Raw genomic sequence first — 27,575 nt, 5'->3', positions numbered from 1 at the left:
TTTCTGTTTGGTATGAGACAAATGGAAAGGCAGCCTGTACTGTAACCTGAAAAGCTTGTAAACATCTTACTACTTCTTTTCCCCAGTGGGAGGTCACTAATTTACGCATGTCCCAAAGCATTAGGCTGGAGAAGCCTACCCAAATCTTGAATGGGCTACCGCTAGTTATAAGGCTACTAATCTTTGTACCTCTTTCTTAGAAGAGCTAATGTAAATGAGAGAAAGATAATGTTTATTTTGGGAGAATATTTCTCTGTGGTCTAGATGGCCCCAAAGGTATATTTTGGGAAGCCTCTTGGGCTTGTTCTAATAATCATATATTTTATGAAGGTCATAAATTTAGTAAAAAGTGTTAACTAAAACTTCATATGTATAATTGATAACGGCAATAACTCTTCTCCATGCCAAGAATCTAAATCCATTTTAACAACACTATGAGCTAAAGAGTAGGTGAATTTGTTTCCATTCCAGTTGAAGCAAATAGATTTGGGTGGTTTTTTTTATGGATATTAAAAGTGAAGAGCATATTGACCAATCTGTTTCTTCATGGGAAGAGTCACATGAATATGTCTTTTAAACTAAAACTAAGACAGAAACGGAGTTTGCCTCCATGGGAATAATTACACTGTTACAACTGATGATCAGGCGCTGTAAGGTTTCCTAGGTGGCCATAAGGGGGAGACAAAGAGCAACATAGGCGACCAGGGAATGCACAATGCCAGAGATTTAGTCAAGATAGAAGATCACTTTAATTCCCTTTAGAAGTGCTTGTTATTTTATTTCAACAATATTTGCCACAAGTATGAGGTGTTGTGGTTCCATTTAGTGTGACCAACCACTAATGCTTTAATTTTTTGAAATTAATTGTCCATTCTTCTAATAAGTCGGTGGCTATCTTGTGCTCAGGGGATAAGATAGAGGTATAGTCCTTTTTAATCTCCTTTAAAACTTTAAAGTAGCCATTACTACTTCCCTGAAGTGTCCTATGGTGATTTCTTGCCTCTGAAAATTATCCAATTTGCTAGAAATTTGGGTACTTCAGATACTGGATCTAGTAACCTATAAGAATGCATGGGCTCCTTTGTCTAATAACAGTCTTAGACATGAGTATGGAAGTTTGGGTATCCTTAAGAATGAGCAAAGGACACTTGGATACAAGCCCTGAGGTTAAGACAAGCTTCCTCTAGGACTCCACGAAGTTGTTATTTGAAGCATAGGATCTTTAAAACCTTTCAGACTTGGTAGGGCAGGGTCTTGGTATTGAGGGATGTGTGCCTTGGGTGCATGACCCTTATGGTTAAATAATTCCTGTTTGAGTAACTAGAAATAATCTGTTTGGTTTTTAGTAGTTTTTATGTGGTCATTTTGTGATACAGTAGCCATACACATAGTTCCACGCAAGTAGAGCTGCAGGTTGTGGCAGACCCAGTAATATAATATACAGTAGTATATAGTATGCTGGCTAAAGTGTGGGTCCTGAGTCCAACTTCCAGGGACGGAAATGTGGTTTCACCACTTGCTACCCCTGTATTTCTGCTTCTTTCTCTGGAAAATGGAGACAGTCATAGTACTTATTCCATAGGACTGTTGTGAGGATAAACAAATAAAAAGCACTTATAACAGTTCCTGGCAAATGGTATTTATTGATGATTCACCAGACCTGCATAGACATCCTTCGGAGCAAGTTTGCTCTGGAATACAGAATACTCTGAGAGTGTCGCAGTTACAAGCAATTAATTCTGAACTTAGAAACAAGCGGCAGAGCCACAGTCTTTCTGTAAGAGGGAGAAGGGCTCCAACGTCTAGTACAGAGAATGTGGGGAAAAGTCAGGTTTTGTCTTTGTCTCTATGGCAACCTCTTCAACCCAGCATTATCCATTCATTTACTCATCCCTAGCATCATGGGTAAGAACACCAGTTCTGGAGTTGAATTGCCTGGGTTCAAATCCTTTCTCTACCTATAGGGAAGCTAATCACATGCTGAGACAACCAGAAAATCAGGTACCAATATTTTCTTAGAGGTTAAATTTTATATTTAATAAAAGTTCAATAGTGAACATGGCATAAGTCAGAACTTTGTTGAACTTCCATTTTCTCGGTGAAATTTGTGTCTAAATTGAAAATCATTCTTGGAGAAAAGCTCTACAATTTTTTCATTGCTGTGGGCTTCAGTCAAGGCCCAACTCTTCCTCTTATTAGCTTTGTGACTTCAGAAGCTATTTAATATCCTTAAGTGTTCATTTTCTCGTCTATGAAATGGGATAATAATAGCAGCAACCTCGGATTCCGTAAGATAACTCGTAGGAAATACCTCACACAATGTCTGGGACATAAAGACTGCCCATTATGTGTTAGGTGTCTTTACTGTTCTTTCAATTAACAAATATTTACTGAGTACTTTTCATGTGAAAAGCACCTGACGAAGGACACTAGTGAAATAAAAGGAAATTATCCAAAATTGGGAGAAGGATGTGCTGATGGGATTCAGAAAAAGACATTCCCTAGGTTAGTTCTCCGCCTGAGGAGTCTCTCTATTCTCAACAAAGCTAATGGAATGATATTGAAAACAACAAAAATATGGTTTAAAAGCAAGCTAGAGGAAAATGGGTAGATGTACACCCCATTAATCCTGAGGATGCATCTCTAATTGGAATGCCACCCAGCCAAAGAGCTGGGATGGGTTGGAATGAGATTATGAGAAAGCTTGGGGATGCTGGTTTGTGGGGTGATAAGTGAGTGTGGGTTAATTCGGTCTGCTGCACTCAGGAATCCTGTGCCATTGGAGCCTGTCCTGTCCATGGCCCTCTCAGCACAGTAGCTGTCGATAACTGACAGTGCCTTGATTCCAAGGTGACCAGAGGAGTCAGCCACCTGTTTTGTGCTAAGAACCAATGGGCTTATGGAGTTGGTAGGGCTGCTGGAATGAGTTTTTCCTTTGGTTGAAGCAAATGTACTCGAAGATGAAACTAACCAAGAAGACCAAACCCCAATAGCTTTGTGACCTCCAGTTTGAGTTCATACCACATTCTTGGGGTTAGGTTATACCCAAGAATCTTTCCAGAGACAGAAGAAAGGACACATAGGATGGGCTAGGATCTTGAGGACTATCATTGATACCATGTCTGGGAACAACACTGGTGTTCACTAAATACTCTCACACAAGGACTGAATGCTAATCTCAAGGAGGTTGACTCTGAAGGGAGATTCAGTTTTCAGGTTGTCCACACGAAAGTGGGCAGACAGGCTACTGTGGGGCCTGGTGAAAGCTGAAGAGCTCCCTTATATGCATATGCAGGTTGTGTTCAAAGACGTTCACCATCATCAAACAATAGATTTTTATCCCATGTCATGGGTAAGAATCCAGATGCAGACAGAGTTTAGTGATTTTCCATAGAACCAAAGCTGGTTCAGGGCTCTCTCCATTATACCAGCCTGCCTCGCTTGCTGTTAGAAAGCTTCTCAAAGCAGAAGTTAAGAGCTTTGTTCAGGGCTGGCTTGGGTAAGGGGGTGATATCAGATTATAATGGAATCCATGGTCTTTAGAACTACTGGTCATAAATAGAAGCGAAGAGCCTGCAGAAACTCAAGATGCCAAGATGAAACATCCTCTTCTGGAGGACGAGGATGGTGAAGCAAGTCTCTTGATGAGAGCAAGAGTACAAGCAGAGAAACAATCAAAGAAGCATAGCAGCACTTTCCTGAGAAAGTTGGTCTCATTTTGTCTTAGGACCTTAAAGGCCTTCCTGAGGACAGGTAGGAAGTAGGATTCAGGCTCAAGGTACACTAGGCAAGAAAGAGGGTGGCAGAGTTGGTGAGTGATCACCCCCCTTCCACACACACACACCCCTTGGTGCACATCTTTTAGTCCTCAGTCTGGATGTACATCTGCATGGGGTTTTCCTGCCACTTAGGCAGACAGGCCAGGCTCGCGGCCACTTCCTTCTGGACAGGCCAGCCCCAGGCCTCAAAGAAAGGAGCCAGATTCTTCTGTACTCTTTCAGAGAACTTCTTCACCCACAGATTCATCTTGCCAGTGTTGTCTTTGGGGATGTCAGAGAGGGTCTGGTACTCAGCAAAGAGCTGGGTGAATGGCTCCCATCCAAAGGCCTCCTGGAGCTGGAAGAGAAGGAAGGGGCAGGATGAGGTACAAGTTTGTGAAAGTACCTGCAACATGCGTGTTCATGAGTGCATCTCATTTCTGGTGATTTCTTCCCCTTAATCATGCACTAGCTTCACTTCTTTGCTTGCCCTTATCTCCCCATCTCAACCCTGCACATAAACACAATCTTGTTGGCTCATTCCACTTCTTGGCCACAAACCCTGTACCCCCGAATGTAGTAGGGGACTACACGAGGAACCTAATGGCTGAAAAGAGGTAAATACTCAATAAATGACAGTTACCATTATTATCTCTATTTTAAAAAATTATATCCCCAGTTCTTAAGTGTTTTCCCAGGCATCAGACAGGTTTGAGCCCGACTGAGATGGGGATTGGGAGCCAAAATCTGGGAACTTCCGACACCTTCCAGACATAATAAAACCCTTGTTTTTTTTCTCTTTTTCAGCCATCTCAGAGCTGTGACTATTTTCAAGGCTACTGTTTTTCTCTGTGGAACACTGCCTTTGGGGCAAAACAAGGAAGAAGCAGGTATGTCACAAGGGGCTCAAAATGAGAGTGACTCATACTTTATAGGGAACAGCCCACCTGAAAGCCATGGGCAGGAGACTCTTACTTGCCAAGATTATAGAGATTTAGAATTAGCAGGGATCTTGCTAAGGATCTATGCTAAGGCAACAGCAGGAGGAATGATGGGGAGCAGACCTCCCACAGGTGAAGAAAACAGAAGGTATCTCTCTGTCCTGGGACCAAGTCTCAGACTCCAAGGTGAGGGGTCTCCCCAAAGCTTTTGCAAAATGATATTCACGGTGAGTGGGTCAGTAGGTAGGGTGGAATTAGGGCTTTGCCTTACACTTCAGTGGCAACTACCATGTAAGGTCTCTTTCCCTGTAGACCCTCAGACTGGCTCTAGAAGAATCCTGAGCTGATGCTACACAGTTATCTCATTGACTGGGGCTGTCTCACACTCACTCTTCAGAAAATGAGTGAGAAAAGAAAAAAAAAAATCAGAGGGTTCAGAAGTACAAAAGCCTGGGCTTGTCATTAGCTCCTGATTTTAGGTTCTGGGTCCATCATTTAAATGTGTGACATTGGACAGGATGCTTAAACTCTCTAACTCAGTATGTGCCTGTAAAAAGTGGGCAATACCCACTATCTAAAGAGTCGTGGTAGACAGTGTAGGAGATCTGATATGGGGAGTGGCTTTGACAACTTGAAAATATAAAAATTCAAAGCAGGACGGGGGAGGGGAAAGGGATTTATGCTTATTTCATAGGAAATCAACTCACTTTGGGACTTCGATGTTCTTCTATTGGGTTGGTTATTTACTTATTCATTCTAAAGACATTTTGGGTTCAAATGGGTGATGGAAATATGAGAATCTCATTGACAGATTTACCTCCTAAGAGGCCTTCTTGTAATGCAGTTGCCCCTAACACATCACTGTAATTATGAAGGGATGCAACACTCACTTGACCCATAACACTAAGGTGAGGGAAAACAAAGCAATGCAAAACAATCACCATTTCCGAGGCACCTGCTAGGGGACAAAGGACAAACGAGTGAGTGGGAGAGCTGTGACTCAGCCTTAGGAGTGTCTTACTCAGAGCTTCTGCTCTTGACTGATATACCCAGAGGCTGCATTCTCTACTTATTTTCTTTTCACAGTATTTTTCATTTCCTCTTACATACCATCACAAAACCACAGTACGTGAGTGGGACAGGCATCATTATCTCCATGTTAGAGATGTATGACCTGAGAAGCACCGCCATGCAGCCAGGGGAGGTGGTGGGCCCAGGCTGATGGGGGTGGTGAAGGAGTTGGAGAGCTCCTGGGATCCAGGGTGCTACACGACTGAGGGTCTAGTGGCCCCCATCTCCCTGAATTTCTGTTCAGTACCTTTAGATACGTTTCCAGAGCTGTCCACACATTCCAGTCATTCAGGGGCGCTCCCTTTCCCAGGTGTGTTTTGATCCTTTTGTCTCGTTCTGGAGGGCTCAGAGCTGGGTGGGCCTGAGCCCTGGGGATGTGCAGGACCGTCTCGTGCACGTAGACTGACCAGAGGTTACAGGTGGCCTCGGTGGTGTGTGGGGGGAACTCCCACCCGTGCCGCTGCTGGTTGTGGCCCAGCTCGTGGATGGATCCCCACAGACCTCTGCTTCTTATGCCCATCTCACTGATGAGCTCCTGCACTGACTGCAGGTGGCACATGATAGGGTATCCTGAGTGCATCCAGCCTGGGAACGCAAAAGGAAGAGTGAGGCATGGTGGGCGTGGTCCACCCAACCCATCTCCCTTCATTCCTCTCCATGGTGTAACTTTTTCTCACCATCCTGGCTGCCACCATAATTCCAGAATCTCCATGCTGATTGGAAAGCAGATGCTTTCTTTGACTTGGTCTGAAGAGTCCCTGCCCTTCTTCCCGGCCTCCACACTGGAGTTATGCCTCTCCCTCTCTCTGGCCCCCCAAATATTAACACTTTATATAGTCATTCTCACTATAATTCAGTGCTTCCTTTTCTGTGAGTTTTCTTTGCATGTGAGTCTGCAACATTAGGTCCTGTGTCTGAATTTGAGATCCCCGAGGCTAGGGCAGTGCCATTCCTTCTCCTATGTAAACTACTGTTGGCCAGATTTATACTTTTTAACAGTGAAAATCTTGTGTTTTTTTGAAGATTAGAAAACAGGTCCAGAGGAATTTTCCACATGTTGGAATCAGATTTCCTTTTTTTTTTTTGGCCTTCTTTCCTCTAAACCACTGAATACTTAACATAAACCTCTTTACTCTCTCTTTTCATTGCCAACTCTGACTTACGTTTGAAGGAGATATTTCTGTTTTAAACTCTCCTTGAAACAACGCTCACTGCCATCTTGAACTCCTAGTACCAATTTTTCTGAGACTGTTCTCCCTCCTGTGAAATCTTATGCTTTAGATGAACATGATTTACCTTTTTGCATGTAAACATCTTTTCATCTCCATCAAAGTTCATGTCTTGAACGTCTTTTTTCCCTTACTTGTAAAATTATGCCTTACACATATTGGACGTTTAAAAAAGGCAAAATAGATGTCAGCAGAAGGAAGGAAATAACAAAGATCAGACAGGAAATAAATAGAGATTTAAAAAACAATAGAAAAGGTCAGTAAAACCAAGAGCTGGTTTTTTGAAAGGATAAACAAAATCGACAAACCCTGGCCAGGCTCACAAGAAGAGAAGAGAGGGGACTCAAATAAACAAAATAATAAATGAAAGAGGAGAAATAACAACTGATACCACAGAGATACAAAAAGTCACAAGAGAATACTATGACGGTTATATGCCAACAAATTGGACAACCTAGAAGAAATGGATGAGTTTCTAGAAACACACAGCCTGCCCAAATTGAGTCAAGAAAAAACAGATAATTTGAACAGACCAATTGCTAGAAGTTAAATAGAACCTGTAATTTAAAAAACTGCCTACAAACAAAAGTCCAGGACTGGACGGCTTCACAGGGAAATTCTACCAAACATACAAAGCAGAACTTACACCAATCCTTCTCAAACTCTTCCAAAAGATGGAAGAGGATAGAACACTCCCAAAACCATTCTATGAAGCCGCCATCACCCTGATACCAAAACCAGACAAAGACACTACAAAAAATAAAAAATAAAAATAAAAAACTACAGGCCAAAAAAAGGCAAAATAATAAATAAATGGTGTCCATAGACTAGGAGCATCCCTCTGGAGCACCCACCGGCTGAGATCTGCACGTCAGCAACAATCCTCTCTGGACGGAGGAAAGGAAAGGGCTGGGCTGCCAGCCTGGCTATAGCCCGCATCATCTCATCCCAGAGGTGGAGTAAAGATTCGGGGTCCTCCAGGGCCTGGAGGTCTGCCGTTGGCACCGTCAAGATGATGTTGTCTGTTGCCAGCTCTCCCCAGGGAGCTGTGCTCTCCTGGATATGCCTCTTCCACTCCTCCAGGGATGTCTTACCTGGGAATAAAGGTCATGGAACCTGTCACCCACTTCCTCAACTTCCCTTGAGCTGAAAAACACAACTGGAACTCCAGGAGGAAGACACTAAAATGATGAACTACTATCATGAGGGTCTATGTGCTGTGAAGTGAAGGACAGGCCCCCAGACCCTTCCCTCTGTTCTGCCCCAAAGTCTCCATGGACACAGGGTGTCCCTCATCTCCTGCCTCCACTGTCACCTCCGACAGTCCCTCCTCCTTCTGTGTACCAATCCTCCTCCCTCCCCTCCTTCAACCAGCCCATCAACACCACAGCACCCCCGGCTCCCACTCCCCTCCACGTTCAGTCCACTCACCCAGCCTGTAATATGGGGCAGGCACAGCCCTCTTGATGGTGACGGACACGGGGCCCAGTTTACTGCCCTTGGGCACGATCACATAGAGAAGCCCACCCCAGAGGCAGGAGACTGATCGTTTGGTCCTATCCATGCAGCACTGGTGAGTCACCACAGGAGCTCGAGACAGCTTGCTGGCACGCGTCAAGTCATCAGTGTGGCAGCCAATCTGTACCTGGAGAGGTGATTCCACCATGTGTGCTGTGGGTGTGTGGTACTGTATGGATGGAGGGTATTAAAAAACTCCAGCTTCCCCTTTCTATGAGCAGTGCATGCAAACCTGTGAGCTTTTAGCACTCCAAAAATCATATGGACTGAAAGGTACGCAGAATCATTTTTCTAGGGATTTAAGCAGCTCCACAATGGACCACCACCAGGCAGACCAGGCATAACCCCGAGGCTGATACTGACTAGGGTCCTGTGGTGCCTCTGTACCAGGCAGAACCTGGGCTCTCACTCCAGGGTTCAAGCCCCTGAGATGATTCCGATGCTGGGAATGAGGCAGAGGGAATCTTCATCTGCCCTTTGTGCACAGACAGGAGGCCCATCCAGAAGCAGTGGGATATGGGGTGACGGGGGAGAACTGGTTCTCTCTTCCCACTTTGTCCTGGCCTCCCCTCCTGGTCAGATAGATTGAGTGCATTTTGTCTGGAGTCCTGTGACTGCTTTTCTTAGGTTTAATGTAAGGGAGCTCGAGAAAGGAGACTAACCCAAAAGAGACCCTTACTATGGTAGGAAGTGACCCTCAAAATTGAGGCAGGAAGAATTTTAATTCTGCATGACAGCCTATTTTTGTGAGTGATGGGGTTAAGTACACCCTTCAGCAATCAAGGTGAAGAGGTAAAACCCAGAAAGGCCATGCTGGAGAAATGAGTGAGGTTCCGAATATGTAACAGGTGCTCCTTCCCCTCATACCCCTGTCGGGAGGTGGAGACCTGAGGGCTTGTGTTTGAGGACTGGATCTGATGTTAGGAGTTCTGGCATCTTCAGTCACTCCCTTGGGCTCCCTGAAACTTAGCTGTTTCATCTGTGAAATCTGTAACGTGGGCAGAACAATGCCTTCCTGCACTCCTGGAAGAAGTGCGAGCTGGATGAGAATGAAGCTCTGTGGCTCTGAGAAGTGGCAGTGGTGTTCTGGCCTTACCTTCAGGCCAGCAAAGACTGCAGCTTCAGACAAGGAGACTTCTGCATTTTGTCCATTTGGGAGGTAGAGTCCTGTACTCACCCAGGAATCACCACTGCCTGACAAAAGCCATAGGAAAGGCTGAGTTATTCCCCCACCTGACCCCACCCCACCTGGAACCTCACAGCCCCTCCCAGAGGTACAGCCCTGCCCTGCGCACCTCATCTCATCCATGCTTCTTGCATGCATCCCACGTAATCCCTGAGCAGAACCCCAACCCCCATCTCCTGGGAAGTACCTGTTAGAGAATGGAGATGGCCCACCTGAGCTTCAGCACCTGCAATGTCCTGCAAAGCTCGCTAGCCCCACCTTGCCCCAGGTCCCTCATTCTGTACCTGGGTTGCTTCCATCAATCTCCACTGTGATGGCGTGTTCTGAGGGGTATGAACCAGAGCTGCAAGACCAGGTTCCAAGCCCCTGTGCCAGCTGAGAGCAGTCTGTGCCGGAGCGTGCCAGCTCCGTGGCCAGGCAGAGCAGTGCAGCCTCATAGGAGTCACTGGCAACTGGGTTTTCCCTGCTCACAGCTGGGAGGCCCGAGAGATGCAGCATCTTCCTCAGGAGCCGGTGCAAGGAAGCGTACGCAGGGACGCCCTCTGCGGGAATCTGCAGGAAGCCTGCTCCGTCTGCTCCCAGTTTTGCCAGCCAGCTCTTTTCCAAGCTCCCACCCCCGTGGTTCACGATAAGCTGGAATTCAGACAGCGCCTTGCGGAAGTGGTAGCTCTGCTTCTCAGGGGTAGGGACAGGGAAACAGCCTGGGTCCAGAGTCCGAGCTAGGATACTGAGGCCAAAGCAGTTGAGTATGACGTTACCAGGGAAACTAGCCAAAGTGGAGCGGCCGGGGTTCTGGGAGGCCCACCACCAGGCTTGGCCCCCGATCAGCAAGCCCCCGCCCTCAGCCACAAACTCGTGCAGCTGCTTAGCCTCCGTGTCACTGTAAGCCGCACAGCAGTAGACGCTCAAGTCAGCAGTCAGACGGGGCTCCAGACTGCATTCCAGGCCACGCTCTGACAGCAGGGCACACAGATTTTTTAGACGTGTGTTCACCCCAACTTTGCTCGTCTGGCCTCTGGCCAGCCAGCGCACAGCATTGAGCAAAAAGGGCCCCATCTTGGGCGTACAGAGCATGCCCTCGTGGGCAGCCAGAACCACGCGGCCCCGGCCATAGCGGGCAGCGGCCAGGAAGCAGCCGAGAGAGGCATCTAAGCCCAGGGGGAAGGCCAGGGCCCCGTGCACGAGCAGCTGCGAGGGGATTCCCCCCGTCTTGATGTCCAGCTCTGAGACCCCTTCCAGGAGCTCCTGCTGATGCTGCCTGAGATCCTCCCCAAACCTGGAAAAGAGACAAAGGAAGAGGAACAAAGGGGCTACAGTCAGTTAGTGAACCACTGAAATGAGCTCACTGAATAGAGAAATCTGTGTGGGTACAAAGATACACAGTTCATGCCAGTCTTCTTATTCTCACTAAGATTTGAGACTTGAATCACTCGTGTGACTTGCTTTATTGCAGTGGTCTGGAACTGAACTCGCAGTATCTCCGAAGTCTGCCTGTTACTGAACATATAAATGAATTGTTAGAAAAATGGATCTATTATTCTAGAGAAAGTAGTCCTACTTAGACATTTTTCAGAGTAACATTTCTGTAAAAGAAGGCATTAAAAATCAAATCCCCCTCTCCACGTGCTAGCACTGATCCAGGAACATGTTACAAGTAAACTATTTAATGCTACACTTGAAGATTTATAAAACTCACTCTTTTTAAAAATTGTCACTTAGGTGATTCTAATGTGCAGTGCAGAAGGACAACCACTGCAGGCCAGCTTCTCCAACTCTGAAGGCACTCCAGCCGTGTGGCTGACAGGGTCTTGGTGCTCCAGCCGGGTGTCAGGCCTGAGCCTCTGAGGTGGGAGAGCTGAGTTCAGGACATTGGTCCACCAGAGACCTTCTGGTCCCACGTAATATCAATCAGTGAGAGCTCTCCCAGAGATCTCCGTCTCAGTGCGAAGACCCAGCTCCACTCAATGACCAGCAAGCTCCAGTGCTGGACACCCCATGCCAAACAACTAGCAACAAAGGAACACAACCCCACCCATTAGCAGAGAGGCTGCCTAAAATCATACTAAGTTCACAGACACCCCAAAACACACCACCAGACGTGGTTCTGCCCCCCAGAAAGTCAATATCCAGCTGCATCCACCAGAACACAGGCACCAGTCCCCTCCACCAGGAAGCCTACACAAGCCACTGAACCAACCTTACCCACAGGGGGCAGACACCAAAAACAACGGGAATTACGAACATGCAGCCTGCGAAAAGGAGACCCCAAACACAGTAAGTTAAGCAAAATGAGAAGACAGAGAAATATGCAGCAGATGAAGGAGCAAGGTAAAAACCCACCAGACCAAACAAATGAAGAGGAAATAGGCAGTCTACCTGAAAAAGAATTCAGAGTAATGATAGTAAAGATGATCCAAAATCTTGGAAATAGAATGGAGAAAATACAAGAAACGTTTAACAAGGATCTAGAAGAACTAAAGAGCAAACAGACAATGATGAACAACACAATAAATGAAATTAAAAATTCTCTAGAAGGGATCAATAGCAGAATAACTGAGGCAGAAGAACGGATAAGTGACCTGGAAGATAAAATAGTGGAAATAACTACTGCAGAGCAGAATAAAGAAAAAAGAATGAAAAAAATTAAGGACAGTCTCAGAGACCTCAGGGACAACAATAAATGTACCAACATTCGAATTATAGGGGTCCCAGAAAAGAAGAGAAAAAGAAAGGGACTGAGAAAATATTTGAAAAGATTATAGTTGAAAACTTCCCCAACGTGGGAAAGGAAATAGTCAATCAAGTCCAGGAAGCGCAGAGAGTCCCATACAGGATAAATCCAGGGAGAAACATGCCAAGACACATGTTAATCAAACTATCAAAGATTAAATGCAAAGAAAAAATATTAAAAGCAGCAAGGGAAAAACAACAAATAACACACAAAGGAATCCCCATAAGGTTAACAGCTGACCTTTCAGCAGGAACTCTGCAAGCCAGAAGGGAGTGGCAGGACATATTTAAAGTGATGAAAGGGAAAAACCTACAACCAAGATTACTCTACCCAGCAAGGATCTCATTCAGATTTGATGGAGAAATTAAAACCTTTACAGACAAGCAAAAGCTAAGAGAATACAGCACCACCAAACCCGTTTTACAACAAATGCTAAAGGAACTTCTCTAGGCAGGAAACACAAGAGAAGGAAAAGACCTAAAATAACAAACCCAAAACAATTAAGAAAATGGTAATAGGAACATACATATCGAGAAAAGGGAACCCTCTTGCACTGTTGGTGGGAATGTAAATTGATACAGCCACTATGGAGAACAGTACAGAGATTCCTTAAAAAACTAAAAATAGAACTACCATATGACCCAGCAATCCCACTACTGGGCATATACCCTGAGAAAACCGTATGTCAAAAAGAGTCATGTACCACAATATTTATTGCAGCCCTATTTACAGTAACCAGGACATGGAAGCAACCTAAGTGTCCATCAACAGATGAATGGATAAAGAAGATGTGGCACATATATGCAATGGAATATTACTCAACCATAAAAAGAAATGAGTTATTTGTAAGTCAGGCGGACGGACCTAGAGTCTGTCATACTGAGTGAAGTAAGTCAGAAAAAGAAAAATACCGTATGCTAACACATATATATGGAATCTTAAAAAAAAAAATGGTTCTGAAGAACCTAGGGACAGGACAGGAATAAAGTCACAGATGTAGAGAATGCACTTGAGGACACGGGGAGCAGGAAGGGAAAGCTGAGACGAAGTGAGAGAGTGGCAATGACATACATACACTACCAAATGTAAAATAGCTAGCTAGTGGGAAGCAGCTGCATTTCACAGGAGATCAGCTCGGTGCTTTGTGACCACCTAGAGGTGTGGGATAGGGAGCGTGGGAGGGAGACGCAAGAGGGAGGGGATATGGGGATGTATGTATACGTATAGCTGATTCACTTTGTTATATAGCAGCAACTAACACAACAATGTAAAGCAATTATACTCCAATAAAGATGTTAAAAAAAATTGTCACTTAAATCTGATGAGCATATTTACTACTTCTTATTGAGAAATGGTCAAAATGTAATGAATTCAGGAAAGATTTTGTATTTCAAGAATTTTTAAAACCCATTCATAGATACTTTGTGAAGCAACAGGAGATTGGTTAAATAAGTTAACGTTAACTGTAGATAGCATATCATATGGCAATTAAAATAATTATTGGAAAATGTTTAATAGAAAAAATTTTAAGTCAGATTCTAATATACTATACTCTAAATAAGCCAAATTTTGCAAAACAAACTGCCAAGAACAAACAAACAAACAAAAAACAAAATCCAGAAGACCAGACAGAGAAACATTATCCAAAGTATGTTTATCAAAATGTCTTCAGTGATCATCTTGGCTAGTGGGATTTAGATGATTTTAATTACCTTTATAAAACTTTGTCTCATAATAAAATCAAATGTTAAAAAAAAGGTTTACTCATTCAAGCAGCAAAACATTACTGAAAAAAGTTCCTCTTGTACAGTTTCTCCTTAATTTCTCTTTAGCATGAAAACGGAGCCACAGCATGTTTTAGTCTTGTCATTCTGTTTTCAACTAACACGGCCAGATGTCAGAAGGGCTCAGGCATCACTTTAGCTTGTACCTTTTTTCCACCTGTAGAGGCTTAAAGACTTATTTTGTGGGGCAATGACGTTGAGCCACAACACTTAGCTTATAGACTTAGCTTCCACGCTAAGTGTTCTGCCAGAATCTTCTGACGGGCACCTTGTGAAGTCCAGCTACTGATAAAACACCTTCACTGTGGAGAGCTGTGATAATGAGACTGGGAACGTGAAGGTTTACACTCATGTGCTTATAAAAATATCTAACTGCCACTGTCCAGCTGAGCAGGTCATTGGTGGACTCTGGCTCTGACCGGTCAGGATGATCCTGCTTCCTCCCTTGGCAGAGTAGCTGGAAGAGCCTGTGAAATTCACATCCCCTCTCCAAGCCACCACTTGCTTACCATCACTTGTGTCTGGGAGTACTCAATAAAGAAGACGTTCCTAAGTTGGCTAACATAGTACCTGATACATAGTAAGTCTTCAGCACATGTTAGTGGGTATATAAAATACACAAATACACGCAGAATATTTATCTGATAATGAAAGACTTTATATCTGATAGACAGGGACCTTAATACCTAAAAGTATTAAGGGCATAAAGGGTTATGGGTTGAGTTGTGTCCCCTCCAAATTCATTTGTTGAAGTCCTAACCCCCAGGACCTCAGAATGTGACCTTATTTGGAAATAGGATCCTTGCAGATATAATTAGCTAAGTTAGGATATGGTGGGCCTAATCCAACATGACTGGTGTCCTTATAGCAAGAGGAAATTTGGACACAGACACACACACACATAGGGAGAACGCCATGTAAAAATGAAGGCAGAGATCAGGGTGATGCTTCTACAAGCCAAGGAAGGCTAAAGATTGCCAGGAAACCACGAGAAGCAGGAGAGAGGCCTGGAGCTTATTCTCCCCACAACCTCAGAAGGAACCAACCCTGCCAACCCCTTGATCCCAGATTTTTAGCCTTCAGTGGTGCGATGACAAAATTCTGCTGTTTAAGCCAGCCAATCTGTGGTACTTGGTTATGGCAGCCCTAGGACATTAACACAGTCACAATTCTGAAAACTGATCCACACAGAACACTCTGGGGGTAGGTGATCTGTAAAATTGGTCTGGATGTATCCTAACATTCTTGGACTTACTTTTTTTTAAAAAATTAATTAATTTTTGGCTGCGTTGGGTCTTCGTTGCTGCGTGCGGGCTTTTCTCTAGTTGCAGCAAGCAGGGGCTACTCTTTGTTGTGGTGCGCGGGCTTCTCATTGCAGTGGCTTCTCTTCTTGCGGAGCACGGGCTCTAGACGTGCGGGCTTCAGTAGTTGTGGCTCGCGGGCTCTAGAGCGCAGGCTCAGTAATTGTGGTGCACAGCTTAGTTGCTCCGTGGCATGTGGGATCTTCCTGGACCAGGGCTTGAACCTGTGTCCCCTGCATTGGCAGATGGATTCTCAACCACTGCGCCACCAGGGAAGCCCCTTGGACTTACTTTTAAAAACACTGATAACTGAATCAGAAAGTTACCCAGGGGTAGGACCATATGTTGTGTGTCTCTAGTTCCAACAGCACCTAGCGTGGTGTCCAGTTGGAAGCACTACCTAGTGGTAGTAAGACATGCCACAGAAATGAGGGGGCAATCATGTAAAATTAACATGCAATGAGCTGAGAGCAGCCCTCTGAGCTGCAATGCCTCTCGCCTTTCTTCTGAAAAAGGACTCACCCTCTCACTTATACAGGAGTACATGTGTGTATATGTATTTGTATTTATATGTGTTTATATATACACATAGGCATGCATATATACAGAGACATGTGTGCACACCCATATATGTATACATATACTATATATGAAATGATTATATGGGCCTGAGGTAAACTATGGAAGATGACATCCTGGGTTGTCAACACGGTTCCTGGGGAAGGGGTGGGAAGATGGTGTGCATAGTACCATGAAGGAGCAGCAAATAAAAACCTGGCATTTAATCATACTACAGCTTACTATTTATCAGTTACAAACAACAGGTAGACCTCTGAGAACTAACATGGTCAGATGCTCCAAAACATTTTTTTGAGTAAAAAATTTAAAAATAAAAACTAACAATTTGGTGATGCAATTTATATAAGACAAAAATAAAAGTAAATATATGTCAATATACATGTCAAAAAAGTCAGGACAAAATCACAAGAGTGTAAGAAGTATTCTGAATTGTGTGATGGAGACAAGGGGTTGGTACTGAAAGAGCTGCTTAAAGGGGACTTGTCTCATCAGTATTTTTTTTTCAAATACGGAGAATGTACGAATATATTTCTCAGGTAATTAAGAATTAAATTTAAAATGTTAAGGTAACTGATGGAAAAATAGAACTGAGAAGCATAATCTACAAATATGTTGGGAGAATTTAAGGAGTAGAGAAAACTAGGTCAAATACTGTAATAAAGAAGAAAAAATGTAAAAAGAAACAAAGGATAAAAACAAAACAGGAAAACAACGAGGCAAGAGTAAGAAATACACTTGAATTATCACTATCTAGGACTGGATTAAATTTTTATATGAAGAGACAGATGCTCTCAGACTGGGCTAAAAACATCTAGGTATAAGCTGCTTACAAAAGACACAATTGAAACTATCAATAAATGGTACACAAAGATTGAAATGAGGAAATCAACAAAGGTATATCTGGAAGATACAACAAAAAGAAAGCAGAAGTGCCGGTATTAATATGAGATGCAATTGATTTCAAAGAGGAAAGAATTAAAATAAACAAAAGATGAATATTTTCTATGAATAGAAGTTAAGCCTTCCAAAGATATAATTTTCATTAATTTTTATGGGCCTAAAAACAAAGTGCTGAAAGCAAAAACTGCTACAAAGAAAATTAAAGTTTGATGAATTCATAATCACATTTGAAAATGGGAACAGATCTCTCAGCATCCAATGGATCAATTTAAAAAAAAAAAAAAAAAGGATAGAGATGGTTTGAGCAGAATGACTGACAAACTTGATTAGAACTAGAACACAATGGTGCAATATAGCCTAGAATCTGAGGATGAGAAAGTGAGAGTCTAGAATGCTGTACTCTGTCAATTTGTTGTGTAAATATAACAAAAATGCAGACATTCTCAAACATGATACATTAAAAATATAATGTTTTAGAACACACACACAGGCGTAGACAAGCAATTGAGAGGATCCATATCAAAATTCTAAGAGCGGCTGCCTTAGTCCAGAGGCATGAGCCTGGGAATGGTGGTGTGTGATGAAAGACAATTTGCCACTCTCCTCTATACATTTTTTTTTAATTGGAGTATAATCGCTTTACAATGTTGTGTTAGTTTCTGCTGTACAATGAGGTGAATCAGCTCTATGTATACCTATATCCCCTCCCGCTTGGACCTCCCTCACTACCCCCCCACCCTGATCCCACTCATCTAGGTCATCACGGAGCACCGAGCTGAGCTCCCTGTGCTATACAGCAGGTTCCCACTAGCTATCTATTTTACACATGGTATCTATGTATCTTATTTATGTCAAACCTAAGCTCCCAATTCATCCCACCCGTCCCCTCCCGCCCCCCAACCCCTGTGTCCACACGTCCGTTCTCTACATCTGCGTCTCTATTCCTGCCCTTGTATTTTTCATTATAAGCTTGAATTCATTTTGAAATATTTTTTGTAAAAAGGTGAAATGTTTCGGGACTTCCCTGGCGTTCCAGTGGTTAAGACTCTGCCTTCCAGCGCAGGGGGTGCGGGTTCAATCCCTGGTCAGCGAGCTAAGATCCCACGTGCCTTGCAGCCAAAAAACCAGAACGGAAAACAGAAGCAATATTGTAACAAATTCAATAAAGACTTGAAAATTGGTCTACATCAAAAGAAAAAATCTATAAAAAAACTTTAAAAAAAGATGAAATGTTTCTCAAAAGAAAAGAAAGGAGGGAGAGAGGGAGGGAGGGAAGAAGGGAAGGGAGGAAGGCTGGACAAGCAAGCATAGAAGATGGGATGTCAAGGAATTCTCAACAGATGCTTCTATTTACCAATATTTAAGTCTTGTATAATATCTATTTACAGTATTTAAGTTTGGATAATAACATAATGAAAGTAGCTATTATTTAATGAGGTTTAATATATTCTAGGTATTTACACATACAGATCATCTCGTTTTTTTTTTTTTTAATTTTATAGCTACTTTATTTATTTATTTATTATTTATTTTTGGCTGTGTTGGGTCTTCGGTTCGTGCTAGGGCTTTCTCTAGTTGCGGCAAGCGGGGGCCACTCTTCATCGCGGTGCGGGGACCACTCTTCATCGCGGTGCGCGGGCCTCTCACTATCGCGGCCCCTCCCGTTGCGGGGCACAGGCTCCAGACGTGCAGGCTCAGTAGTTGTGGCTCACGGGCCCAGCTGCTCCGTGGCATGTGGGATCTTCCCAGACCAGGGCTCGAACCCGTGTCCCCTGCATTAGCAGGCAGATTCTCAACCACTGCGCCACCAGGGAAGCCCCAGATCATCTCGTTTAATCATTATAATAAACCTGAAAGTTACTATTCTTGCTTTATAGATGAGACAGAAAAGTTAGGCTATTTGCCCCATGTTTCTTAGCTAATAACTGGAAAGGACAGGAAACAAATCCAGGGTGGTTTGTCTCTAAAGCCAATGATGTTGTCCACACACCAGTAATCTCTCAATTACTGAGTTTTGAATGAAGCCCACAGTTGGGTATGCGGCAATCAACAGGTATATTTTGTGCAAAAGAGGCTTTAAATAGACATGAAGGTGTGAATAATACTGCATTTATGGAAAAGGAAAAGCATGTGCTCCTTCAGAGCTGGAAGTGCAAGAGAGGGCACTGAGGAAAGGGAGAGGTGGCAGTGCTTAGGTACCAAATCACACCTGAGCAAACAGGTGATACAGGAGATGGCTTTCTGAATGGAGCTTTAAAACCTGTCATAGTAACGACAGCAATGATCAGAGAGTTCAGTGTGAGGCGAGATGCTGTCATTGTTACCATGCATTGGCCTTGTCTCTTCTCTCCCACGTGCTGGCTACTAGACCTATTTCACCTGGGGTGTTTGCTTCTTAATTTGTTTTCTTCACTCTGAAATTCCCCCTTTTCATCTCATTCTGTCTCTCGTTTTATATAACATACATTTTTAGAAAGTTCTGTTAGAGCGTGAAGCATTCTCAAGGAGTGAATGTGTCTTCATTCATGTATTTATTCACTAATTATGTAGTCTACAAATATTCTGTTCTGTTCATTGGGTCATATTTTTCTTCCAGGCATGATTGATTCTGTTGTCTTTCCACACTAAATTTCTGTCTAATATTTCCCTTTTAAATTTAATATAGCCTTTTTATATAGTTATTACATAGTTTTTTTTTTCACTATGGGCATGAGCAGATCTTTTGCATGTTCTGATATCGTGTGGGTGAGTTCCTCTTGATATTCTTTCTAAGTTACCCCAGACCAGTTTGTTTGTAGACACGTACCACATCCACCACCTTCTCAAATTATATTGGGGTCTGTATAATGCTTCCTTCCACTTTCTTATTGCTTAACGTCTGTATCTCTAACTGAAGGGCAAAGATCAGCTGGGGCCTATTGCTGTCCTTACTGGGGGCTTGTCCCTCCACTCTTCAGGGACCTAAAGCAAGGCCTACTCCACCCAACCAGGCATGGAATGCACTGGAGGTGTTCAACCCACCATTGTCTTTGGAAGATGGCAAACTCCAGCATCCCTTTCTGCCTCCACCAAATTCTGAAGGAGCTTTGCTGCTTTTACATTTGAGGGTTTTTTCCCTTAAGTGTCTACTCACCCAATTTGTTCATTCTTCTACAACATGAGAAGGCATCAGTGATACTTCTTGGATTTGTTTCAGCGTTTTCCTTGTGGTTGTGCATCGTGGGTAGGTACGGTCTCAGGAGATGCTGCACACCGTGCCACACATCAGTCACCTGGCACTCCCACCGACTGTGCTTTAGCAGCATGTGGGATCAGCGTCAGAACCTCCACATGCAGCTGTCTGCTTACTATTCTCCATACACTTGGTCAGATTGGGTGGAGAGGGCAATTCTGGGATCTAGGCTCAGTCCACACTACCTTTACCTGGAAACTCTCTACATTTATGGATCTTGAATATGAAAACAGAACAGTGCTACTTACAAGCTGAGAGTCCTCAGACAAAGACCTTGCACTCTATGGGAATGTGGTGATGATCAAGAGAGATAACACATAATCTTTAAGAGAGGCATAAACCTAAGCTGCTAGTTTGTATTTACTTTTATATGAGCAGCTCCTAATACACTCTAGACCTTGTAGGTTATGCCATGCGTAAGAGTAATGAGCTGCTGATCTGAGATTAATTTTTCCCCAGACTCTCTTGTGTCTTGGTATAAAAGCAGTAAATGCCTTTGGGTCTGGCTTTGCATGTTAAAGTACAGGCAGGACCTCCTCAGGTGTGTAAACCTAGGTGTGCAGGCAGCTTTTGCCCTTGGGGATAGGACCCTTGAGAGGATCTTTTGTTGGTTTTATGAGACTTCTCCTCTCCTGGGCAGACAGGGCAATTCCCTTAAGGAGCTCCAGAGCCTCCTGCAGCAATCGAAAGTCAGCAAACCTGTTTGGTCAGCCCAGGAGCCATTGACCAAGATTTGTTGGCAGGAAAGTTCACTGAAAACCTCAAAGGAGACATGCGTGAAGGCGGCAGGAATCTGAGCTGAGGGCCTGGGCACCATACAGGCCTTTTAAGACTTTAGAGTTGATGGGGTCAGTCACCTCCAGCTCAGTTTTGGGTTGAGGCTGGAAGCCTCTGAGACACAGCACATTCTATAACATGAAGCTGTCTGTAGGCTCAACCCTGGTACCCAGGCCACCCTTTCCCTTCTCGTGGTTTAGGATGTGTATTCGTTCATATACTTATTCATTAATTTACACAGTCTACAAATACCTGTTACTCTCTACCATGTTTCACACATCAGGCACTGAGAATAACGCAGCGCACATGACAGGCAAGATCAGTGTATCCGTGGAACTTTAGACTTTTAGTTGGCTAGACAGGTACCAGCAAGTACACATGTTGGGTATTTACAGACTGTGATCACTGATGTTTAGGCAAGAGATGGAGAAAAGTGAAACTGGAAGTTTAGTCTTAGTTTCAAGAGAGTCATTGAGGAAGACTCCCCTGAGGAGGGTGTTTGAGCTGAAACTGAATAAGGAAAATAAATTGGCTTTTCAGGAGCTGAAGGAAGATCCAGAATAGGAAGAGAAATTTGAAAACCAAGTCTTACATTCAGCTTTGCCGGAGCTACCAGTGTAATTTTTTCAATTAACTGAATTTCCAAATATCTGATATTTTATAAGACAAACTGTAAGGAGAAAATGTTTCCTGTCATCCCAGTTCTACAAGGATCAAGCCATTGGCCAGTGCAGTCACGCACTGACTTATATAAAATTCGAACATGAATCTGATCAAGCCTCTCAACCAGGAGGTGGGAAACTTTTTCTTAGCAGCCCAATAATAAATATTTTAGGCTTGTGGGCCACATGTTTTCCACTGACACAACTCAACTCTGCCACTGTAACTCAAAAACAGCCACAGACAATATGTACACAAATGGACACTGCTGTGTTCCAATAAAACTTTATTTATGTAAACAGGGGGCTGGCCCACAGGCCATAGTTTGCCAATCCCTGCTGTAGAATCCAGATCTAACTTCCAATTTACAAGAAATATAGAGAACAGAGGAATACATTCAATGACACCACAGGGATTCAATCAGCAAAACTCAGATTGTTTTGAAGGAAACACATTCTGTACTGTGGGGAAACTGTTCAGGACAGAGTACCTAGTTTCTTCAACAAAAAAGCAGCAAGAGATAAAAAGAACTGGAAAAGAAATTCAACATTATATGAGACATAAAATTCATATCAAGCAATCAAAATATTTGGGTTTTAATAAAAGACCAATTCCAACAAACAGTATAAAAATAAGACAATTATGGAAACGAATAATGACATTAAGAAAGTATTACTTCTTTTGGGTATGATAATGGTGGTGCCTTGTGGTTCTGTTTTCAAAACGATTTACATCTTTAGGGATACATATTAAAAAACAGATGGAATGATATGATGTCTGTGACTTGCTTCAAAATAATCTGGGTTGAAGCGAGGGTGTGGCTATAGATAAAACTAGATTGACTATGAGTTGGCTGTTACTGAGCTTGGGTAATGGCTGCATGGGGCTCTTTGTACTGTTCTCTCTACTTTTGCATATCTCTGAACTTTTCCATAATTAAAAGTTAAAACAAACATAAAATATACTTCAGATTCAGTGGCAGAGATGAAAAATGTAGGCGTGGATGAAGAAAAACAGGTTTAGTTTGATGGACAGGAGTCCTTTGGAACAATTAAGAGCAGTTAGGTTGATGTGATTTAACCTTGTTTGTCCCTTAGAATTAAAGAGAAGTTGGAGTGAATCAGATCCACCCTGCCTCTCTGAGTAACTCATCACCTCCCAACCCTCTCAGAGGGAAGGAAGACCAAGCGAGCCAGGACTTGGGGCTGAGGACACTGCTAAATGCTTACTAAATATGTGTACGCCCTTCCTTGTAGCAGAGTCTTGATTTCTTCAGAGATGCCAGGGCCCATTTAAAAATATTCGGCCCTTCAGACCCTCTGGCAGCTAGAGTTGGCCAGGTGAGCTAATTTTGGCCACTGAAATATAATAGAAGCCTAATGGTCAGGGCTTCCAGAAAATATATTATTTTCTGCATTAGAAGGGACATATTCAGCAGGTGTATTCATTCTAGCTTATTCTTGCGGAGGTGTAATTATAGTGCCTGAAGCAGTAGTACCAATCTTGTAACCATAAAGATAAAAGTGAAACATCATGATGGGAGGGGTGGGAGCCACGGGGGTGGGGAGAGAGCACGAGAGAGATGGAGGGAGAGGGAGGAAGGGAGAGAGAGAGGGAGAGAATGGATATGCATGAACGAACCTGGGTCATCATGAAGCAGGGACTCAATGCCCCAGGCATGATTATCTTGCCCAGACTTTGTTACATGAGAAAAATAAACTCCTACGTGGTCAATCCACTATAACAAGGCTTCTGTCACATGTGGCCAAGCACAGTGAGTCACTGATAACAAGTTATCTAAATCCCCAAATATCCAAAACTAAACTCCTGACCTCCTCTAATCTGTCTTCTCATAGACTTTCACAGCTCCTTACATGGCAACACTCATCTTTAAGGCATTCGACCACCAAAACGCTTGACTCCTCTTTTCCCCCCTCACTCCACATTCAGTCCATCAGCCAAGCCTGAAGGCAGGAAGGAGGAAGGAGCTGAGGTATGTGTCTCTCTCAGGCTGTGTCTCTGGCCATCACTGTGTCTTCTCTTAGGCTCCAGGTCCCATCAGACAGCCCCCCCATCTGGGGTTCCAGCTCGTGCTGGACAGGCCTAACATGGCCCCAGCCTCCACCAGGTTGCTGCAGCCCCTGGGCTGCTGGACCACCGCTGCCCTCTGCCAGCCCTGCTGCTGCTCATCTCCTGTTACCTCGCTGTCTCCTGTGCAGTTTTCAGCTCTTGTGTCGCCTGCTTAGTCAGTGCCCCATATTAAATCCCTTCTGTTTGAAACACCAGTTAATCCTGACCAGGCCTGATTGATAAGCCTTCCCTGATGACCCTAAATAAAATATTCTCCACTCCCCTCGCTGTCACTCTATCACTTATCCTGCTTTACTTTCCTTGTAGCTCTTATCAATACCTGCTAGAGTATGTATCTATTTGTTTCCTTAGTTGCCTAATTTTCCACTGGAATATAAGTGTCAAGACAGCAAGGGTTTTCTGCATGGGGGCCTGGCACATGGTATGTGCCTCACACAAACAAATGCTTTTCCATTCCTTTAAGAGATATTGACACACACTCTCCAAGTCTCAGGCACTAGACAGATTGATGAATAAGACAAGTTTTTCTAATAGATCGACTGTCGCTTTGGCCACAGGTGGGAGTGGCAGTGAGAACCCAGCCGCTCCTGGGCTTCAGTGCATTTTAATTGTCCTATTTTCTATTTGTAGTGGTTCTGAAAAGCAGTGGAAAATCACGTGTATTAAAGTGGAAGCTCACCGAAGAGGGGGATCAAATCTATTGTGAACATGCATCAGACTCCCCATAGGGAAACACCACTCACCTGACCTGGAGAGGGATCTTGGGCACCTTCTTAGAGACCTTGAACCGGCTTCTGTCCCCACAGGTATCAGTGAAGTACACCCCAGCCACACTGGTCACCTGGTTCCCTGGGAACTTGGACAGCACCTTGTCATGACCATGCTGACTGGCCCAATACCAGGCTTGGCCCCCCATGAGCAGGCCCCCTCCACGTTTCACAAACTGGATCAGCTCTGCAGTCATGGTGTCATTGTAGGCATTGATGCAATAAACCCCCAGGGGTTCTCTCGGTTCTGGCTGAATCTGTGCCTCAACCCCAGAGCCCTGCAGGATGTTTGCTAGTGATGCCAGGGATGGGTGCACTCCAACGGGAGCCCCAGGAGAGGGAGAGAGCCAGCCCGCTGCATTGAGAAGAAATGGGGCCAAGCCGGCGTCCAGCAGGTAGCCCTCATGGGACGCAACCACCAGGCGGCCTCGGCCATAGGAGGACGCAGCAATGAGGACCTGGCCCTGGTCATTCACCATCACCGGGAAGGCAGCCTCTCCAGTGAGAAGGAGTTCACTGGGGATGGGGCCTTTAGGGACATCCCAGCTTGTCACTCCATCCATGAGGGCCTCAAAGGCAGCAGCAGGAGTTGTTGCCATGGTTCAGGCAGCTGCAGGAGAAGAAAGCAAAGACTGAGCTTGGTCAGAACAAATGAAGGAATGAGTGAAAACAAAAACAACTAAATGCATTCAGATGAAAACCACTTGTCAGGTTCCCCACTGTGTGCCGTGGCCTGGGGGTGCAGCAAGGAACACAACAGACAAGGTCCCTGCTTTCACGAATCTAATATTTGAGAAGGGGAAGGACAATAATTAGATAGGTAGATAAACAGATAAAATGCAGCAATTAATAAGTGTTAGATGAAAATAAAACATAGTGGATGTGATATCGAGCAACCGGAAAATTACTTTAGATTGGGTGACAGGAAAGGCCTACAGGAAAAAGTGACCTTGAAGCTGAAACCTGACATTTAAGTTGAGGCCTGAAATGCTGCAGGAGAGCACGTGAGCAGTGAGAAGCCCCAGGGTGGCTGGAGGAACAGACAGGGAGGAGCAGGACCTGAATGGAGTGAGGGCGGGGCTGGATCCCCCCCCCCCCCCCCCAGCAGGTAGGTCAAGGTGAGAGTTGACCTGAGTTGACTTAGTATTTTACTTCTCTGGAAGAAAAGGTCAGCTGACCTTTCAGAAACTAGATTTGTTCTGGTAGCTTTGACCAAATGAATTGGAAACGCCTCCCAATTTATCATATCCGCCCTAACTAGGGAGCTCCCTGCCTCTACTTGGGGAGCATCCTGAGGTTTACCAGGTCTTTTAATTAAAATTTGGTGTGTGCCTAGAACTGAGTTAATTATTCCCTTCAGAGCAGCTCCTCTTGGATAAATTACTTACACTTCAGTCTCTCCATTTACATAAAGAGAATAGTACAGCCCTTGGAGGATTGTTTTTGAAGATGAAGAGAATGCAAATAAAAATGCCTTGTCCAGTGTCAGGTATACAATGAGCACTGAGAAAACACTAGTGTCTGTCTCTCTGCTGTCTTTTCTAGCTTCCTAAGTGACAAGAGCCATGTAGTAGGTGCTCTGGGTGCCCCGGACCGCCTCTGACTCCAGCAACTGCCCTGGAGGACTTTCCTGGGCACTGGGAAACCTTTCTCACTTGGCAGGTGCCCTGAAGTGGCGGTGAGCTGATACAGGGTAAGCTTCACCCAGGGGAGGGAGTCACGGATAAATGCTACAGGGCTGTCCTAGGTGCATTCTGGAGCCCCTCACAAGGTCACCCAAGGAATTGGGTTCCAGCTGCCCACAGTGGTAAACAGCTCGGCGACAGGCCCTTCCTTGCTGGCTTCCCCTCCTTCCTGGTCTCTTCCTCCCCATGTCCTCACTGTGCAGTACTGGGCTCACTTCCCAAATAAACTACCTGCACTCAGGTCCTTCTATCAGGCTTTGCTTTGGGGAACAATCTAAACTGACAGAGACCAAACCCTTCCCTCCTGCTTCCACACACCGTCAGCCACCTCATTTTGTTCATCTTCTCTCACGTCTCTCTCAAATATCAGTCCCTTCAGTTTACATTCATATCTAGATGAAACCAACCTGGTTTCTGTCCCCAGGATACATTCCCACCTACAATCTCCCTCAAGCAATCCTACTCCCATGTCTTCCTAATCAGAACCCTCAGGTTCATCCACTCCCCCAGGTAAAAACTGAGTGGCTCACCCTGGATTTTAAGCCTCCAGGGTACGGGCTTTCCACAGTTTTTTAGACTTTCTCCCTTCACTTTCTCCACCAAATCTCTGGTACGCTTGGCTGCCTGAGCATGCCCTGTATTCCTTGTAAAGTTCCAGCTCCTTTTTTTTTTTTGGTTTTAAACTGCCGTTCCCATCTACCACCTCTTTCTTTATATTGCCCCCAGGAAAGTGAATTCACAAAAAAGCACCAGTTAGCTGGAGTATGGAGCGCGTGGGTGAGTGATCTCAGCTTGCGGGTTTGGGGTGGGAAAAGGCAGCGAGAGATCAGGAAGGCTGAGGTCAAGCCAACCACCTCTGGCAAGACAAGGGAGGTCTTTCACGAATCTGGGCCTCCCTAGTTTTACAGGAAAAGCACCAAAAAACCCAGGAGATGAGTAATATGTTCTCAGAACTTGGACCACAACTCTCCATAACTACGTGCACGCGCGCGCGCACCCAGAATCACACCCACACACAATCACACATCTTTTGTCAAATTCTTGACTCACAAATTCAAAGAGGCGAGAAAAAAGTGTTTTGAGACAAACAGCAAATAGGGAAAGAAGGGCGAAACGAAACAAGAACGTGAACCTAAGAAAACAGAGACACCCCAATTGCTGGGAACCTTCTCGGGTCTGCAACTGACATCTTGGGGCGCACCCGTGTCCCCCCCCCAGGTGCTCGGCCCCCGGCCCACCCTACGGACGCGCTCGGATCGGCGAACTCACGCTGGGGCGGCCGGGGTGCGCGGTGCAGACCGGAGCGAGGAGGCCGGAGCCGAGGCTCGGCGGGCGGTCCCGGCGCGGCGGGCGGGGCGGGGCGGA

General features: G+C 44.6%; 1 protein-coding gene across 1 annotated transcript; it reads right to left on the bottom strand.

The window, feature by feature from the left end:
* Window positions 1-1,623: 1,623 nt before the first annotated feature.
* LOC103015781 (TRPM8 channel-associated factor 2) lies at window positions 1,624-27,546 on the bottom strand. The gene is made up of 8 exons (XM_007184674.2): window positions 27,480-27,546; window positions 24,502-25,135; window positions 9,988-10,979; window positions 9,614-9,711; window positions 8,431-8,644; window positions 7,854-8,093; window positions 6,018-6,355; window positions 1,624-4,116 (listed from the first exon to the last, which is right to left on the bottom strand). The coding sequence occupies exons 2-8, from the start codon at window positions 25,122-25,124 to the stop codon at window positions 3,862-3,864; spliced, it is 2,760 nt and encodes a 919-aa protein (XP_007184736.1). The 5' UTR covers window positions 25,125-25,135; window positions 27,480-27,546; the 3' UTR covers window positions 1,624-3,861.
* Between the last annotated feature and the right edge of the window lie 29 nt (window positions 27,547-27,575).

This window comes from Balaenoptera acutorostrata, chromosome 7, assembly GCF_949987535.1.
Source record: "Balaenoptera acutorostrata chromosome 7, mBalAcu1.1, whole genome shotgun sequence".
Taxonomy (NCBI): Eukaryota; Metazoa; Chordata; class Mammalia; order Artiodactyla; family Balaenopteridae; genus Balaenoptera; species Balaenoptera acutorostrata.
Note: the sequence above shows the minus strand (reverse complement) of the source record. Positions and strands in the feature narration are given on the sequence as shown.

Excerpts from the sequence above, each read along its gene's own strand:
- LOC103015781 (XM_007184674.2), bottom strand. The coding sequence starts at position 25,124 with ATGGCAACAACTCCTGCTGCTGCCTTTGAGGCCCTCATGGATGGAGTG. Across the intron at positions 8,645-9,613 it reads CAGTCTTTGCTGGCCTGAAG|GTACAGATTGGCTGCCACAC; the intron begins GTAAGGCCAGAA and ends TCACCTCTCCAG. Across the intron at positions 4,117-6,017 it reads CTCTGGAAACGTATCTAAAG|CTCCAGGAGGCCTTTGGATG; the intron begins GTACTGAACAGA and ends CTTCTCTTCCAG.